The sequence below is a fragment of the Oreochromis aureus genome, linkage group 9 (assembly GCF_013358895.1).
Source record: "Oreochromis aureus strain Israel breed Guangdong linkage group 9, ZZ_aureus, whole genome shotgun sequence".
In the NCBI taxonomy this organism is placed as follows: domain Eukaryota; kingdom Metazoa; phylum Chordata; class Actinopteri; order Cichliformes; family Cichlidae; genus Oreochromis; species Oreochromis aureus.
Genome location: NC_052950.1, coordinates 21,658,329 through 21,673,359, shown reverse-complemented (window position 1 = coordinate 21,673,359; position 15,031 = coordinate 21,658,329). Strand labels below are relative to the sequence as shown.

Here is a 15,031-nt window from a genome sequence, read left to right as displayed (position 1 = left end):
GTAACAGTAAAATCATTTTTTTCGTTGTATGCCACACTTAATTTGTAGTTTTAGTAGTTAAACTATTTTTGTTTACAAAAAAATTATCTAAAAACAAGCTACAACAAATTTAAACTGTGCATGGTTCACTTACCCTTAGCACTGCACTTTCAAAACTGATAACAAAATGAGTGTCATGACTCATGAATATTTATATATTTTACAATAACCAGACTTTTACCATTAAACATATAGATACTAAACTGTTAGTTTCCATTCCTCCTCTGTGTTTAGGAGGGACAAAACTGAGCCACTCAAAATGAAAAGTGAAACTTAATGTTGGAAAATATTTTACGATTGTATTTTAAGTTTTGCATTTATTTATTTTTTACTTAGAATTGCAGTGCTGCATTCAACCACTAGAGGCTGCTACTTACACATGAAACTTCTCATGCATATTTAAACACTTCTTGAGATATTTATTTACCTTTCTTAGAGTGTCACTTCGTGTGAACTGAATATGTTCATATCTCTGAACTTTATATAGCTTCAAAGCATTGATGCAGCACAACACAGAAGATAAAAATAGCCTCAACAGATCCCCTGATATCCATACAGTGGGAATTTCCTGGACAGCTAAACTCAGTTCATTGCTGTGAACTGACTTTCTGTTCAAATCGTAGTGAGTCAGAGAAATGTTGTGGTTAAGCAAATCATTTATGTTTTTGAAGTGGGAACCCCACACAACACTAGAAAAACCTCTCAGTATAATGTACCATTACACCAGAGCTAACCATAACCTCAAAACTGTAACCTTGAGTTGAATACACCTACACCTCTGTGGTCAAACGTGTCAATAATACAAGACTTCACAGGCTTTATATTTGCCAGTTTTGTGCCTTACTTACAGTCATAATTACTAAGTACAAACTATTTCAATAAGGTGATAAAATCAACTGTAAACTGTAAAACATATTTATGTGGCCTATGATACTCTTCATATAGCATGGGGACATCCCTGTGTCAATACAGACTTTAAACTTTTAAACAAGCTAGTATTTTGAGGAAGAATCTATCAGCTGTGGGTGGCAGCTGTTTGGTAAATGGGGCTTATTTTCAGGGCTATCTAAAGCTTTGGATGTTTTTGGTAGGAGATACTGAGCAGCTATGTTCTTTGATGCTCAGTCATACGCACTAATTATGCAGTTTACTGTACCTTGTGGTGTAACACAGCGGCTTTAAAATGTAGCATTGGTGAGTATGGAGGGGATGTTGAAGGTCTGTGTGTAAAATATAATGTAAAAGGATAATTAGGATAATTAGAAAATACTAATACTATAACAGTTCTGTGCAAGAATCCAAAAGTGGAGGGATTTTCTTCCCTTCACAAACTGCTTGAATACTTAAGAAAATATAAATATAAACTATGAATTTATGTGTGGCATCGTGGAGCAGTGGTTAGCACTGTGTTAGCTCCTAGCAAGGAGGTTCCGGGTATGGATCTGCTGCCTGGTTGGGCTTTTGAGTGCTGGGTTTGCTTGTATCAATGATTGTATCATTCTCTCAGCTCAGTTGTAGACCTGTGCAGAGCATGGGCCCAGAAAACTGTGTCTGTGCACACAGTTGATCGTGCCATCCTAAAATGTAGATTCAAGCTTTATCGTGCAAGGAAGCCAAATTATGTGAAAGTGTCAAACAGTTCTGTGCTGAGACACATCAAAATTGGAAATGCTTTTTGGAAAACGTGGATGTCACATCCAAAAGGAGAAAGACCATCTGGCTTGTTATCAGCTCTCAGCTCATTAAAAATTGAAAAATGTCTTGTTGAGAGGTTTTCTAATGAAACTGAGGCCTTGATACAAAGTAAACAAGGCAGGTTCGACTGAAAAGAGAAAATCACCAGATTCTCTAAACACCACAGACTGATGACTGTTGATATAATACACACTCGTATGTACACAAGTTATAATAAACTGATTAAGACTATGCTAATTGAAACAAAATGTTAAATATTTTGAACTTTACTCTGATTTAATGCATAATGAAAAGTTGTGTTTGATTTGATGATTTGATTTGAAGCTGGATGTTCACACATGAAACCAGTCGCAGACAAACTCGCTGTTTATCTGATGATTTCTGCAACTCACTTGTTTTTTAGTTAATGCAACCAGTTCAAAGTTATCATCTTGGAGGCTTGTTTAGTGGATAAGCTATTTTCATTAGACAGAATGAAGTACTGCGACCCTGCTTAATGTCTTATATTAGCTCCCTCGGTGTACAGAGGTGGGCTTATCTTTTTTAATGGGCTCACACTTCATGTTGCTGCCGTAATGTTTAAGGTATGCTATCATGCTGATTGCTGACCGTATTATGTTGAACACTGGTGAGTGAGAGCCAAAAAGGAAAGAATGGTCAGAACAAATGCCCCTGAAGTGCCCACTGACATGATATTTTTGCCATGGAAATTGACAGATGTTTGACCTGAAGTCAAATTCCAGAACAAAGTCCAAACACAGATAGAGCTCAAATTATCTCCACTGGCCAAATGACGTTAAGCACACTATATTTGCATGTAAATAGAAACATGTTAGTTTATGTTTATGTGCTATATTAGCCGCTGGATTCTGAGTTTTATTTATCTGACCTTCTTAGTAGCTGTTTATGAGCAGAGTGACCAAGAGGAGACACTCATGCACTTCTCCAAATGACAGTGACACTGACAGAGAGAGTGACAAAGAGACATTAACTGGCATTTGTTGTATGCAATGAGCATGACAATAGCATTGCTAAAGTTAGCAGCAGTCACAGCTGAGACCGCTGCAGTCAAAAGCCAAGATAAAAAGCTGCTGGAGGCTAACCAGCAATGCCACACTTTGGGCTATGAGCCATCACAGTCTTAACAGACTTAAAACAAAATTAGAAGATATCAGACACTGACTAAAGAATACTGAAAAACCTTGGGAACCTCTGGGGAAGCTTGGCCTCGAGGAAAAGCTGGTTGATGAGGTGCTTTGGTGGTGTGGCACAATTTCTAATTTTTAAAAAAAAGTGATAGTAAATAAATAAATGCACTTAAAAATGACAAATATAAATTAGCAGCATTCATAAATACAAAACATGTACAAAAATAATATTATATACAGTTAATGCAACACTAAAAGTGATATTAACAATTTAACTTTGACATTAAATGGCAATTTAAACTTCAAACACTAGCCTTGTATTTACCTGCATATCAAGCCCAGTGGCAGAGACCTGCACCCATAAATGTTTTGCACTATGGGAGTTGACTTGCCCCCCAGCTCTGCTCCTAGCTATATTTATCTCCACCCTCACCATAAAAGGCTGTGACTGCTGCTTGGACTCTCTGACTAAGGCCAACATTATTTTTGTTGTGTAGACCGCAGCTGTGTGCGTGCCTACCTGCGGGTTTGCTTGGGATATCAAACTTAAGAGTGTGTGGAGTTGGACCATCTTTTCATTTAAAGCTTAAAATTGAGAGAGTTTGTCCAGAGTAAGTGACTACTTCGGGGGTAAGATGTGATATGCAAGGTTGTAGTTGTTGCATATGTCTGTGTAAGCATGCCGAAAAAGTGCCTGATTGCCTGAAACTGTATATCATGTCTTGATAGCTGATGTTGCAGGTTTGATTTGAAAGGTTTTATAATGGTTCCCTTAAACTGTCTTTGTTGATCAAGAAACTATTGTGTAGTTTTTGGCCATCATACCTTTAGTACACTTAGTACAGTCTAATTTTTTCCACTATGATAATTAGATTAGCTATTTATGTTCAGCAAAAAGAGTCAAAAAGCTTGCTGTGAACCTACCCTGTATTGACAGTGAATCCACATGCTCTTGACCACTAACTAACCTGACAGACAAGCAGATAGACAGGAAGAAACTCGGAAACTCAGGGCTCGTGCGAGGAGCGGCCTGCAGCATGTCTGGATCTATACCGTTCTACCAGAAGCACCATCTCCACTATGACCGCGGCTACCGTAGCAAGGAGACTCAGTCTAAAGTGAGTCAGTACCAGGCCAGCAGCAGATACAGTGCTAGCGGCAGCGCCTCTGCCGCCACCAGGAGCAGGGGGTAAGGAGAAGGAAGGGGAGGTGGATCAACTTCATCAATCCTTTTCTTTATGACAGGAAAGTCCTACTACCTCCCTAACACCTACCCCACCCCAGCTGATCAAGTTCACCTCCATCACCCTTGTGAGATCACCTCCCTGACACAACTCTGGGATCGTCTTTCCTTGACACCAAGTAACCATCTTACTCCCCCTCGAGTTTTCTTTCACCTTGATCGCCCCTCAAACACACCTGAGGATTGAAAACAGCTTTGAGTCCTGCATGAAGCCCTGTGCATGTAGCCTGACAGATGACCTTTGTGTTTTCATGCATGTTGACTAAGTCTTACCTTTAACACAGTAATGTGTCTAAAAGGGCTACAGGAAGTTCTGTCATCTTTAGAGGAATGGCAGTTGTTAGAAAGGATGTAACGTTATGTTATATTAGAGCTATATGCTATATAAATTGACTGAAATAGCATCTTGACCTGTGTAGCATACTAGGATGAAAATAAGAAGAGATCGTTTATCAGTCTTGTCCATTTGAAAACTCATCCACTGTGCCGTGAATCTTTTTAATTAGTGAGTGTGGGAAACTTGGCAGCTTCTCTTTATTTTTAAGAGGCATAAGGATAGCTGTTCATGAGCTGCTGATTTGTCATCAGTTCACATTTCCTGACATTTAAAGTTTGGAGTATATTGAGCTTTTCTATCCAAGGAATACCAAAGCTCCCATAGTGAGCCTATCTGTTAGGGTGTCTGGCAAATCCTTAAATACTTTGGCCTGGAGAGTGTGAACACGTCAGAGGGCTTAGATTTTACTATCTCATCTTTCCCTTCGGGCAGCTCACCAGACCCCAGATCAGTGCTGAGGGGAGACGGGGAGCATTATGATGTGAGAATCAGGGTGATTATGATACCGCTTTTATGGCAAAGATAGGACTGCATTTATGTGGTTATAGGAGTTTCTTGTAATATGGGATAATCTTCATATCACACCCTCTCAAATTCTATGAGATTTTCCAATTAAAATCTTGGAAATGGTCAGAAGTAAAGGGACACTGACTCAGATAGACAGAGGAAAAGTGAGGGCAGCTGTCCTACTGCCCTTCTTGCTATGCCATTCTGTGAATCCTCAAATACTATTCAAAGCTGGAGATAGTGTTGACACTGGACAGATTTCCTTACCTACATCAGGATACTTCACCCTATAAGCCACAGTCATTTCCTGAAAGACACTTTAAAGCAGTTTGTCAATCATAAGTCATTCTAGCATAAACCTCACAGAACAAGATTACGACCCAGGTGGGACTTGAACCCACAATCCCCAGCTCCGGAGGCTGATGCCTTATCCATTAGGCCACTGGGCCACTGATTGGTTGCAAGCTCTACGTAAACTAAAGACGGATTGCTCACCTTGTCCTAAATCTTAGAAAAACATGAAATGTAGTATGAAAGTCAGTAGTACAGTTGGGTTTCACATTTTGGTATGTACTGAGTTACCATCATAGATGAAGGACACTCATCTGTTAATGACCGAATACTGGCTGCGTTTAGTGGTCGTTAGCGGTGTCAGTATTGTCTGTCACATCATATGCTTGATATAGATGTTGAAAACTTAATAACTGAGGTGTGCAAAGCTGTAAAAATAATTACAACTAAACCATCTCCACTACTTTCCAACTGAATTTTAATCCACATCTCATCCACCCCTGACTTTGGCTTTGTCCCCACATTTTTCTGTCATGTTGTTATTTGCACTGTCTGGCTGTGTGCCAGGCTGATGGTATTCTGTATGTCTCAGACTTAACGTGTCTTCGCACTCTGGCCTGAAGGAGAGCAGACTAAGCCCCTCACCCAAGAGAGCCAAGCCAACTTACTTGGCTGTGGATAAAGACAACCAAATCATCGGCTATGTAGTGCCTATCTTCAGGGGCAGGTAATAACTATCCCACTATGTAGAACTGGAAATCCAAGATTGCTTTTCAACAGCCTAAAGGTTTAACAACATGCCTTGCTTTCACGTCCATCCCTGGCTCTGCTTTGCTGCCTCCTAGTCAAGAGTTTGCTACAGGACTTTCAGATACAGAGGAAGCAAGAGTGAGAGACACTGCTGCATACATGGCCCGTAGGGATTTGTTCACCAGTGGTCTGGAGATGGAGAGGTCTGAGCTCAGCTCCAGGAAGGAGACCATGCGCGAGTCAGCTGAACGCATCACTCTGAATAAAAGGGTCAGTTCTCACTGTTTTGAGATCACACAGGGCAGTCGTGCTGTTCTTTAAAGTTTTTAAGCAAACATAGAGAACTGCTTAGAATTTTACATCAGAGAAACGGGTCTTAGGTTTGGTCTGTTTGCTTGTTTGTATGCGCTTGCAAAAACCTGCATACTTATTTTTTAAATCACTGTAAATCAGTCTTCTTCTTGACATTACAGACTCACTTCTCATATTTAAGGCACGTATCATAGTCCATAAAAGGGGCAAAGAGTGTATGGTGGGTCAAAGAAATCCCTGTGTGGCATTATAATGGCACATATTTTTTTGCAAAAGCCCAGAAAAATGTTTCTTAAACCTGGATTATACTTTCCGTGAGTCTGCTAAGGCCCACTCGGGTCCACTCTGGTCAGAGTGATGCAAATTTCATCATCAGATGGTGAGCGCACGGTCTACGCGGACGTCTGTATGCCTGCCCATTTTTTGTGAACGCGTTGACATCTTTGGATAATTTACATTACAATGCACCAAGAAGCTGTCCAAGTATAAGCTAGGCTTTAGCTTTGATATCACAAATGAGCATTATGTATTTGTGATATTACAGTAAACTTTAGGACATCCCAAATTTGCTTTTGTACTTTTGTAATCACAGTACACCCATCTCAGTCGCTGGGGAGTATATTAGTGAATAATTGTGTAATTCTGCTTAGATAATTATAAGTTAATATTACTTAGTATCAGGTTTCACTTTACTTAAGAGAACACAAAAGTGGTAGTTAATGGTTAAATAGTGGTTAAGTAATGAGTAACTACTGAATAACTGCTAATTATGTTGTTCTTCTCTTCGCATTGCTTGGCAGAACAGAGGAAACATAGGATAGTGGTGAAGTAATCCTTAAACTACTGAGTAACTATTAAGTATAACATTTCCATTGTGTTGAGTTATATTTTACTGACATAATGTGATTTTTAAAAAAAAGATTTAGGCTGTTAGTTAAAAGGTTTTCCAAATACACTCTCAAACTGAGGCCTGAAGTCAACATAAGTGAAGTATGCTTAATCCAAATGAATCATCTGCACCAACCATCTGTGCTTATATATTGTGCTGTTATTGCTCATTACTTGTGGGATCATAGTAGATTATCCTCTATTATAATATCACAATAAATCCATATTCTAATGCCAATATCAGGCCACAAAACACAACAGTATTTACTTATTGTAGCAAAACTGACCATGGTTGATTGCATCAGTGCTTGGGAATGTAAAGTGTCTGTGGCTAAGTGGTTGTTATTACTACCCCTTACACAAGAAAGTTATCTATGTGCCTGGATGATAATGTGAATTGGTACCCAGCCATACAATGAGCATCATGAAAATCCACACTTACCCCCTCACTGCATTTATATGCCACCCCTGCCGCACAGCCTTATTACTGGGTGAGAAATTCTTCAGGAGATCATGTTTCTTCAGACAGAGGGAAGCAGTGTCTCATTGGTCGTTTTATGTGTTGAGATAGTGGATAGTGAACAAACAGACAAGACCTCAACGCCTCATCTTTTCACAGGACTAAGGAAGAACACGTCCTTACAGTTATAATGTGTGAAGATAATATCTAAAGTAGATGGGTTGGTTGTATTTAAATGTATCTATAAGAAAATGGCAAATGTGGAGCAGTTTGTGGTTGGTAAAAGGTAAGAAATGTCCTGAGTGATTTGCTCTATCTTTAGATCCATGAACACGAGGAACACTTCAAGCGTATGAACGAAGACAGCCTGATGCACGCCCCAGAGTTTGTGATTAAACCTCGCTCCCACACTGTGTGGGAGAAACAGTGTGTGCGGCTGCACTGCACTGTCAGTGGGTGGCCCGACCCACGGGTCGTCTGGTAGGTCACCAACAACATGATCTCATATCTTTCCTCTCTGTTCTTTCAAAAAATGATCTTTATCCCTTCAATCTAGATCCGTCTAGTTTTTAATGTTTCCTCGTTTGATTTTGTTTTATTCTTTTCAAACTTTTGCTTTTTTTCCTCGGTTTGTCTTTCAAGGTACAAAAACAATGTGGCGCTTGACCCGCTTGCCAACCCTGGCAAGTACAAAATTGAGAGCAGATACAGCGTGCACTCACTGGAGATTAACAAGTAGGTCGTTTCTCCCATCCACAGTACTTGAAGTAGATATACACATACATAAATGCCAAAAACATGTCATCACCTTGAAGATTTTCCAGTGGTCTTTGAAAGAAGTCAGGGTATTTTCATGTAACTTGTGAATCCCAAAAAGTGCTATACTAAAGCTCTGTAAATGAAGTTTAACTTAAAAACTTAAATAACCAGAACATCATGGAAGTTAAGATGTTAGATATTAAGATAAAATATCACAGTCAAACAACTTGTTATGATTACATATTGATAATAAAGTTTATTTAATATCTTCACTGTTTTCCAGTGACTGACACAAAATTGAGTTGAAATAAAGGGCAAAATATGATAGGCTGACACTGCTGTTCCTTGGGCCTCAGTTTGTAGTATATGTATTAAAACTACTTTGTTAACATTAAAATATTTACTTTGAAATTTAGGATTCTTTAAACTGAGTGTTATTTTTAAAGTAGGCATCTTGTTCAGCATTCAGCCATATATGGACCTATGTGTAAATGACTTAATCTGCAGGCCCAGGGTCTTGATGTGTAGCGCAGCAGAGGCCTGGGAGCCAGATAACTGCCCCTGATAACAAAGAGGTGGTCTAAAGATAGATAGTCTAAGATAGTAGATGTAGACGTATTATGTAGAAGATAGTCTACGTAATTTCCCAGCCCTTCTAATCAGATGCACCCCATCTCTGAGCTGAACTTCATGTCTGATCACTTGTAGCACACCAATTCACTAGCACTGAGATTACATGCAGCTTAAAATATAAATTCAACCACTACTACAAGCTGCTACTCAGTTTAACGGATATCTGTTACATTTAGTGGAGAATGTTAAATTGTTTATCTAATAATATGGCCTGTTTAATAATGCTTTTAGCTGTTCCATCATTTGGCGCAAGCTAAAAATGCTGCTAATGCTAGCAAGTTCAGTTAGCGAGCTGTACTCTTAAACTTTATGAGCGTTGAACACATACACAAATACTTGCTAGTGCAGGCTAATTAAATAGTAGAAACTTCACTCACCAAATCACCAAAACTGGAGGACTTTTTGGACAGCCTATATCTGTGTGTTTTCTGTAATTTTATACATTTATCTCTTACAATTTAATCCCAAAGCAGCATTTCTTTATCACATAGAAAACCTGTGATGTGTTGTTGAAATTGCACTTCTTTTTCTTAAATTAAAACATTTAGGGGAAAAAAGTGTCGTAAAACTGCTTTACTTTTTTAAACTACTGCTTATCCATCAAATTAGTTAACCTTTCTTGCTAGTCCTTGCCATCTTAGTGGAACATGTCGGCATGTCACACATCGGATCACTTCATGTACAGAAAGCCACAACACCTAATGCGTATGACATCACCAGCGTGTCTATTTTTTGCCAGAGTATTCCTGGCCAGGAGTGATGGAACGCTTTACAGTTGGGCTCACATAGTTGGTATTATTTACATGGCTGAGAGGAATTAGGTTGAGCTGGGGGGAGGGGCACCGTGCACATGAATCCTTAACACAGAATGTGCATATCATGGACATTGATCAGCTGATGCTCTCCTTTTTCAGATGTGATTTTGATGATACAGCTCAGTATCGTGTCTCTGCCATGAACGCCCAGGGAGAGCTGTCTGCATTTGCCTCCGTTGTTGTCAAGAGTAGGTTTCACCAAATTCCACAGCTAATGCCAATATGCTCATGATCATCAAAAACATATATAAAAAAAACTCAAGAGTAATTATATTTTCCTAATTAACTGTTTAAAATTAGTGTGTGACAAATTTGGCAACTTAAATTTGCATGTGTGTGAAATTAAAACAAAAATTCTGTCCATCAGTGTGATAAAGTCATACAACAATCTGTAAATGTGATATGTATTAAAAGTGCCTCCTGCTGTTCTTCATAGGGTTCAAAGGTGAAATTGACGAGTTCCTGCCAGCACCCAGGCGTAAGTTGGAATTTACTGCCAGTTTTTAATTCATGAATGAACTTTTTTCAGGCCACTGGAAAGTAAAATATGTCAATAAAGATTGTAAACAGCAACTTGCTATATTAGCAAATAAGTGGATTCTGAGCAACATTTATATTCTTTTATGAAGTCCTTTCATTGGAGCTGTGTTTTGGTCTCCTCCAACCTTTGAAAAAAAAATGATGCAACAGTTACGCTACAGAAAACAGTGGGTGGAGATCTTGGCACGGCCAAAATGACTGGGATCCTGTGCAATGAACTTGTGATCTTGCTGCTTTTGAAACAGTGGTTTTGAACATGACGATCAGGCCTGTTAAAACACTCGTGGTCAGTTGTCTTTAAAGCAATGTTGGTGCATCCAAACAGCAATAAGATGAAATCAGTCTGCTGTTAGTCTGCAGTCAAGTATCAAGCTGGTATTTGAATGCAATCTGCTTTTGATAACACAGCAATTAACTGATACATCAGCGAAAATCACAAATTAGTTACCATTTTTCAAATGAGTTTTATTCAGTTTTATTTGTATAGTGCCAAATCACAACAGCAGTCGATTCAGTGCTCTTTATATTGCAAGGTAAAGGCCCTACAATAATGAAGAGAAAATCCCAACCACCAGAAAACACTACTCTATAAGCAAGCATTTGGCGAGAGTGAGAAGGAAAAGCTCCCTTTCAACAGGAAGAAACCCCGAGCAAAGCGAGGCTCAGGGAGCCATCTGCCTCAACCAGTTAGGGCTGAGGGGGAGGAGACAGAATGAAAAACACAATGTGGAAGAAAAGTTCTTTGAAATTTGTATATCTATTGGCTTCTACTTACACAAAAATTCACATCAGCTATTTACAATCAGAGCCCAGCTTGCCACTACAACTACTTGCAATCAGTTTTTGACATTAAAAGAAAATCAAAGCAATCACTGGGAAACCACTGATTTTTTCCTTCTGATTGCCATTTTTTTTCCATGGTGTGTAACTGGGCATGTACCACACAGCTTTTTACTAATAAAACAGATGCCTGCAACATGATTTATGGAACACTCGTCCGGTGAGTCCAAATGGATTTAAAAGCCCGGCACAGTAAACAGCTGTGTTATAAATCTAACTAACCCCAGTGGGGAGCAGGGTGGTGGGATGTTAGGAGGGCAGACTTTAAGTGTAAGAAGAATGGGTGCTATTGCATTAACATTTTTGTTGTTGCTTTTTTGACAATGCAGGGGCCATTACTGAAGGTAACAGGGTGTCAGGAGTCTGGTCTGAAAACGATTTTCTCCAAGCATGGCCATTTTTGTCTGTATAGAAAAATCCACAATAACATTCATAATAGTCTAATTAAACTGCAGAGTAGTAAGTGTGCAAAAATGTACTAATTTTTCAAGATTCCTGGTGTTTAATGCATGAAAACATGAATTATTTCAGCAGTTGTTTTTGTGAGAGCTGCAGTGAAGTTTCAGTCCCCCTTTTGGTCTGTATTTGTGTTTTTGCCCTTAATCCTTTTACATCTTATACACGCTCACTTTTCCACCATTTTCCATCTGGGTGCAAAACTTTGATAGTTGATGTGTGCAACACCTGTAGTTCCACTTAATTCAATCCCAATAGTCTGAATTTGTGAGATTCTTTATATATATTTATGTGTGTGTGTGTGTAAACTGCTTAATAATGATACCAGCCAGAGCTCAGACTTTGCTGTCACATCCTTTTGTATAGTTGGCCCAGTGTCCGAGTACGGCATCACCTTCCAGACTCACATTGTTGATAAATTCGGTGTGTCGTTTGGAAGGGAGGGTGAGACCATGAGTCTGGGGTGTACAGTCATCATCTACCCTGCCCTGCATCGCTACCAGCCAGAGGTGGAGTGGTACAGAGATGGTAGGAAGACTTACTGTGATACTGAACAATGCCTGTAATGTACAGTTCTTGTAGATTTAAATCAGTTGTTCTCTGTACTGTAATACGTTTACTTCTTACCTTGCTAATACTTATTGGCCTGCACTCCAGATGTCCTGCTGTCTCCCTCCAAATGGACTCACATGCACTGGAGCGGAGATCGAGCCACCCTGACACTCACACACCTGAACAAAGAGGACGAGGGCCTCTACACCCTGCGCGTCACCACCAAGTCTGGATATGAGACCTACTCAGCCTACGTCTTTGTCAGAGGTAGGTACATCCTCGCTGAACAGTTTCTTGTCATTAAGTCATAATTATTCTATTCAGATTATCCTTTGACTGAGTTAGAAATTAGGCTTCATGTGTAAACATGCCATTTGTTTGGTCCTATGCTGCCAGCTGAATCTGGCACACATACACAGATTCACAGAGCATACGCAAAAATATCCTCCAGCTTTAATCTCAGCTGTTTTGTCCAAATAACCTTAATAATTCAGATCCAGGTTTGAGTTTTGAGTCTAAACGAGCTCTGACTCATTAATGGTCCTGCTGACCAACCTTCATACATCACACAAGATTTAGTATCTCTTTTAAAATTATAAAAACTAATGTTATATATCTAAGATATGTTCACATAGATATGTCTACTGCAGTTCTTTTAGATTAGGCAAGTGGACTTCCTAAAAAAATGTTTTTAAAGCCTATCAGATCAAGGTCAAAGTCACAACAGATTAAACCCTGGCACCCGATGATGCAATGGCATCTAAAAGTCAAAGTGTTTGGATGTTAGTGATGGTTTTAAATAGGATATCTCTAATAGATACACCACTGAGTGGCAACTCCCTGGCATCTGTTTAAATAGCATGGAAAAATAGGTCACCAGAGCTTATCTTTGCTGTCTTCAGAGACAATCTGACCTTTGAAGCTTCAGCTTCTACATAGGAACCATGCTGAGTATGAGGAGGCTGAAAAATATCCTGCTCATTCTTCTGTTATAGTTCAGGGTCATTTGGTAAAGAAGAATCCAGGTACAGTCTCCACAACAAAACACTGTACGATCATGGCTGCAGCCATGCTATTCTTAGAGAGCTCAAATCTGGAAGGAGTTTGGCTGTGAGCTCAGACACATCCTGTAAATATCTGCTTTAAGGAAGAACAACAGTTTCATTTCAGTGCTCTCTGGATAGCTGTGTGAGCCAATGAACAACCAAAATAAAAAACAAACACAAAGTGAATATTTAATTTTATGATCTACAAGGTTGTAAATTCCAGACTTTATTCCCCCACATATCCAGTTTAAAATAAATCTATCTCTCTATTCTAAAGCCTTTGTCTCTTTCCTTAGTGTCCTGACTTTACCTACAGATGACAGGCATGTTTGCTTTATTTAAAAGTCACCTCTTTTATCCCTTTTCCCTTCAGCGCAGGCTTGTGCTAATTCTGTCCTCCTGCTTGACCTGAAATATTCCTGGCATTGAACCCTGCAGCTGCACAGTTCACCCACATGGTCCACTCGCTATGAATCAAACATCCTGTCAGTTTATTGCAGAAATAAAGCTGAGCTAAAGCTGAATAAAACAATAGAACGTGCACGTTCAGAGAGCGCACTCATACTGTCCTGATGATATTCTTCTTGTATATGTTAGATGCTGATGCTGAGGTCGAAGGAGCTCCTGCAGCCCCTCTGGATGTGCGCTGCCTGGATGCCAACAAGGATTATATTATTGTTGCATGGAAGCAGCCAGCTGTGGATGGTGGCAGCTCCATCCTGGGCTACTTTGTGGACAGGTTGGTCAATGTGTCGCTCCCTGCTACTCCAGCCTCCTAAGCTCAAACTCAAACTGGAATTGACACCACAGAAAGAGCTATCAATGCAAAACATAAAACTCTTTCTCAAGTGAATGTCAGAGGAATAAGGCAACACAGTACTGGTGATAACATGACTGACAAGTAGCCTTTAGGTGCTTGAAATAAAATCAAAGTCTGAATGTGACATACTAATATTTTAATGTTTACACACAGGTGTGAGGTTGGAACCACCCACTGGATTCAGTGCAATGACACCCCGGTGAAGTTTGCCCGATTCCCCGTCACTGGTTTGGTCGAGGGGCGTTCTTATATCTTCCGTGTGCGTGCTGTAAACAAAAGTGGCATAAGCCGCCCATCCAGAGTCTCGGAGCCGGTGGCTGCAATGGACCCAGCTGACCGCGCCCGCATGAGAGGTAGTTGACACAGAGAGGAATTTGACTGTATCGTGAATCCGGTCAAAGCATCTGATGCACAAACACTCTTAAACATATTTAAGGATTTTGAAGAATAAAAGTAAGATGTATGTAGTTAGCATTAACTTTTAAACAATGTGTTTGTTTACAATCACACCATAAAACTCTTTTAATGATTTTACTGTCACTGTGAAGGATTAGTTTTTAAAGACTTTTCCTCGACCACTGTCAAAGATTTTTGATTTGAAAATGGATCCGTAACAAATAGTGAAGACTGGAGCAAAATATAGAAAACATTTAGCTCATCGAAAATTGCAGGACTGACAATGTGTCTGTACTGATCTACTACATGTTCGCAGGTACTTCTGCTCCCTGGACTGGCCAAATCATTGTCACGGAGGAGGAGCCTGCAGGTAGGAAGTCAAATGCTTTTACATGATGATATGATTTATATCAGAGAGTGACTCAAGTAGAAGTGGATTATAAAATTCTCCAACTCTGAGTCCACCTAATTCAGGCTTATTAACCACATTCAGGGAAGAAGAAG

General features: G+C 39.6%; 1 protein-coding gene and 1 non-coding gene across 9 annotated transcripts in view; one reads left to right on the top strand and one right to left on the bottom strand.

Annotated features, from left to right (window-relative positions):
- The first annotated feature begins 3,269 nt into the window (after nt 1-3,269).
- Nucleotides 3,270-15,031, top strand: part of myom1b (myomesin 1b) — a 30,056-nt gene continuing 18,294 nt past the window's right edge. The window contains exons 1-14 of one of the 8 annotated variants that reach the window (XM_039617833.1): nt 3,270-3,493; nt 3,858-4,071; nt 5,853-5,987; nt 6,106-6,280; nt 7,993-8,150; nt 8,313-8,405; nt 9,977-10,065; nt 10,314-10,355; nt 11,587-11,601; nt 12,080-12,241; nt 12,371-12,532; nt 13,909-14,050; nt 14,285-14,484; nt 14,844-14,897. In XM_039617833.1, coding sequence (XP_039473767.1) covers nt 3,920-4,071; nt 5,853-5,987; nt 6,106-6,280; nt 7,993-8,150; nt 8,313-8,405; nt 9,977-10,065; nt 10,314-10,355; nt 11,587-11,601; nt 12,080-12,241; nt 12,371-12,532; nt 13,909-14,050; nt 14,285-14,484; nt 14,844-14,897 — 1,579 coding nt within the window. In that variant the 5' untranslated portion in view covers nt 3,270-3,493; nt 3,858-3,919. Of the gene's footprint in view, nt 3,513-3,857; nt 4,072-4,127; nt 4,245-5,852; nt 5,988-6,105; nt 6,281-7,992; nt 8,151-8,312; nt 8,406-9,976; nt 10,066-10,313; nt 10,356-11,586; nt 11,602-12,079; nt 12,242-12,370; nt 12,533-13,908; nt 14,051-14,284; nt 14,485-14,843; nt 14,898-15,031 lie in introns of all 8 variants that reach the window. The other 7 variants (XM_039617837.1, XM_039617835.1, XM_039617836.1 and 4 more) reach the window with 7 other exon arrangements.
- Nucleotides 5,346-5,418, bottom strand: trnar-ccg. The gene has a single exon. It is a non-coding gene; the product is annotated as a tRNA-Arg (tRNA).